At 47.4% G+C, this 1,970-nt stretch overlaps 1 protein-coding gene across 1 annotated transcript; it reads left to right on the forward strand.

Moving 5' to 3' along the window:
- Nucleotides 1–1,059: 1,059 nt before the first annotated feature.
- Nucleotides 1,060–1,531, forward strand: Pmar_PMAR011153 (hypothetical protein; the record flags this gene model as incomplete). Its single annotated transcript, XM_002769042.1, has 3 exons — nt 1,060–1,154; nt 1,268–1,361; nt 1,409–1,531. Coding segments are annotated over 3 exons (312 nt in total), but the record flags the coding sequence as incomplete, so codon positions are not given.
- Nucleotides 1,532–1,970: the final 439 nt, after the last annotated feature.

Here is a 1,970-nt window from a genome sequence, read left to right on the forward strand (position 1 = left end):
CCTTGCGACTATTCTTTTCCTCAGCGTCGGTGCTTTCTCTCCTCATCAATATAGTGTTCTGTTGATATCAGTGAATCACAGGCTCAGATTGGCCAACGTATACGAATTTAAAAATACCCTCCGCCCTATGGAGCTGGGGCTTCAAATAAGTGGTGGCATCAACAGATCGCAAATGGAAGGCCACACAGGAAAATGTAGGACCATAACCCGTAGCCGTGCCGAAAAGACTGAGCAAACAATGCTCCAGGATATCGGGACCCGATATCCGGGTGAAAAGACGAGTGCCAAGCACAGAACAAATCGTTCACGTGTCACTATCGTCTACGAGCACAACATCGCCCCGATGCTGTGCGGGTGGACAAACACGACCCTCAGATTTGGAGTGGGATCGACACATAGCCGTCTCTGGCATGAATCGGCTATCATGCTACAGTCGCCACCCGTAATCGTGAAAATGAATCCGAGAGAGTTATGAAGATACATTTTTCACTTTGTTGTGGGTTACAGGTTCTCGACTACGCACGTATGTACAATCTTGTGTGAATAGGACCAGAAGCAATCGCACGTAACATCGTCAGGCTGACGGCGTCAGCCTTCTACGTGTTGGAATGGCTACACTTTCCGAGATTGTTCACTCTCTTACAATGCTTACATTCTAATATATATCGGTTAAGACTCTTAACCGACAACTCATCCTAGTCTTTTAACTTAAGAGACTAGGATGAGTTGCAAGTAGCTGAGGAGAGACTTTTATACCCGAACTGATACCTCCATGTGCTATAACAGTGTAAGTCGGTTTGGGGGCGTGTTGCCATTACGGACTCCGTAATACGGTGACATACTTTTCGGTTTCACTTGTTAAAGTAAAACCGTCAAGCTACTAGGTAGTCGTCCGGTTTAATACCAGAACTTTCGGATCTCACGCGGTTTGGCTCTTTCACGTGAAAGCTGCGTGGATTTCCCTCGCGAATTGCGGGCCCTGATGTAGTTTTTCCACACGAGGTTGAGAGTCATGATGCATGACTCATGCAGAATGAGTATTCACTTTAGTACGTTCCAATGTCCTTGATGAAGCCGTGCGCCTACATCTTCGGATGCGTGATCGTTGGACAACTGACTGAGGCTGTGGTCCTCCAGCAGCAGATGACCGTGGAGTATGTCTAATCACACATTATTGACCGTCCTGTTATTTCTTTCCCAGCGATCCTCTGAGTCCTTGTAGTGACTATCGCATACTCAACGAGCTCTGGGAGAAGGGTGTATTCAGGTATCCCCCTAACCAGCTGTACGGCCCACTTTTTGCTAATAACACTTGCCCAACAGTGGACAGCATTAAACAGTACCCTGGCGTGTATTCTAAGGTAAGACAAACCTCTCTCCGAGGACGAACTACCGATTTTTGATTTAGGACCATCGCTACTCGGTATGCATGCCGATCGTTCCCGTGGCAACGAAGTGTCCGTCTGCCCCAGCCAAGGGCAAACCCGTGCATGATGGGAATCTCCCACTGTGTTTGATTCCGTGTGAAACTGTAGGTCATTGGTCGGATTTCTCAGCTGCTTTATAGTTCCTTTTGAAGCGGACTACTATCAGGCCAGGATTACATAGTAGAGAGTATCTGTATGAAGTTTTGATTATTCGGAAATGCTACATGATTATTGCTGGGCTCCGAGTAGCTTTGTTCTCTCGTGGATGTTGTTACTCCGTGCCACAAGTCTATTCGCTCCTCTTGCACTCAATCACAGCAGCTCATCACCCTTCAGGCGGCCGACTGCCAGCCGGGAGCTGTCTGCCTCAATACAGGGAAAGCCAAGCTGTGCGAATTCTTCAAAGCTTAAAGAAAGCTGAAAATGTCACTCATTCGCTCGCCAGTCCTTCGCACTTGGAAGCTTCTCTCTTTCTTGATTTGATAGTCTACTCTGATCCTTCAACCTCCTTTGGTCATTTCATCGATTACCACGTGACTAAGT

The sequence above is a fragment of the Perkinsus marinus genome (genome assembly GCF_000006405.1).
Source record: "Perkinsus marinus ATCC 50983 genomic scaffold scf_1104296966638, whole genome shotgun sequence".
Lineage (NCBI taxonomy): Eukaryota > Perkinsozoa > Perkinsida > Perkinsidae > Perkinsus > Perkinsus marinus.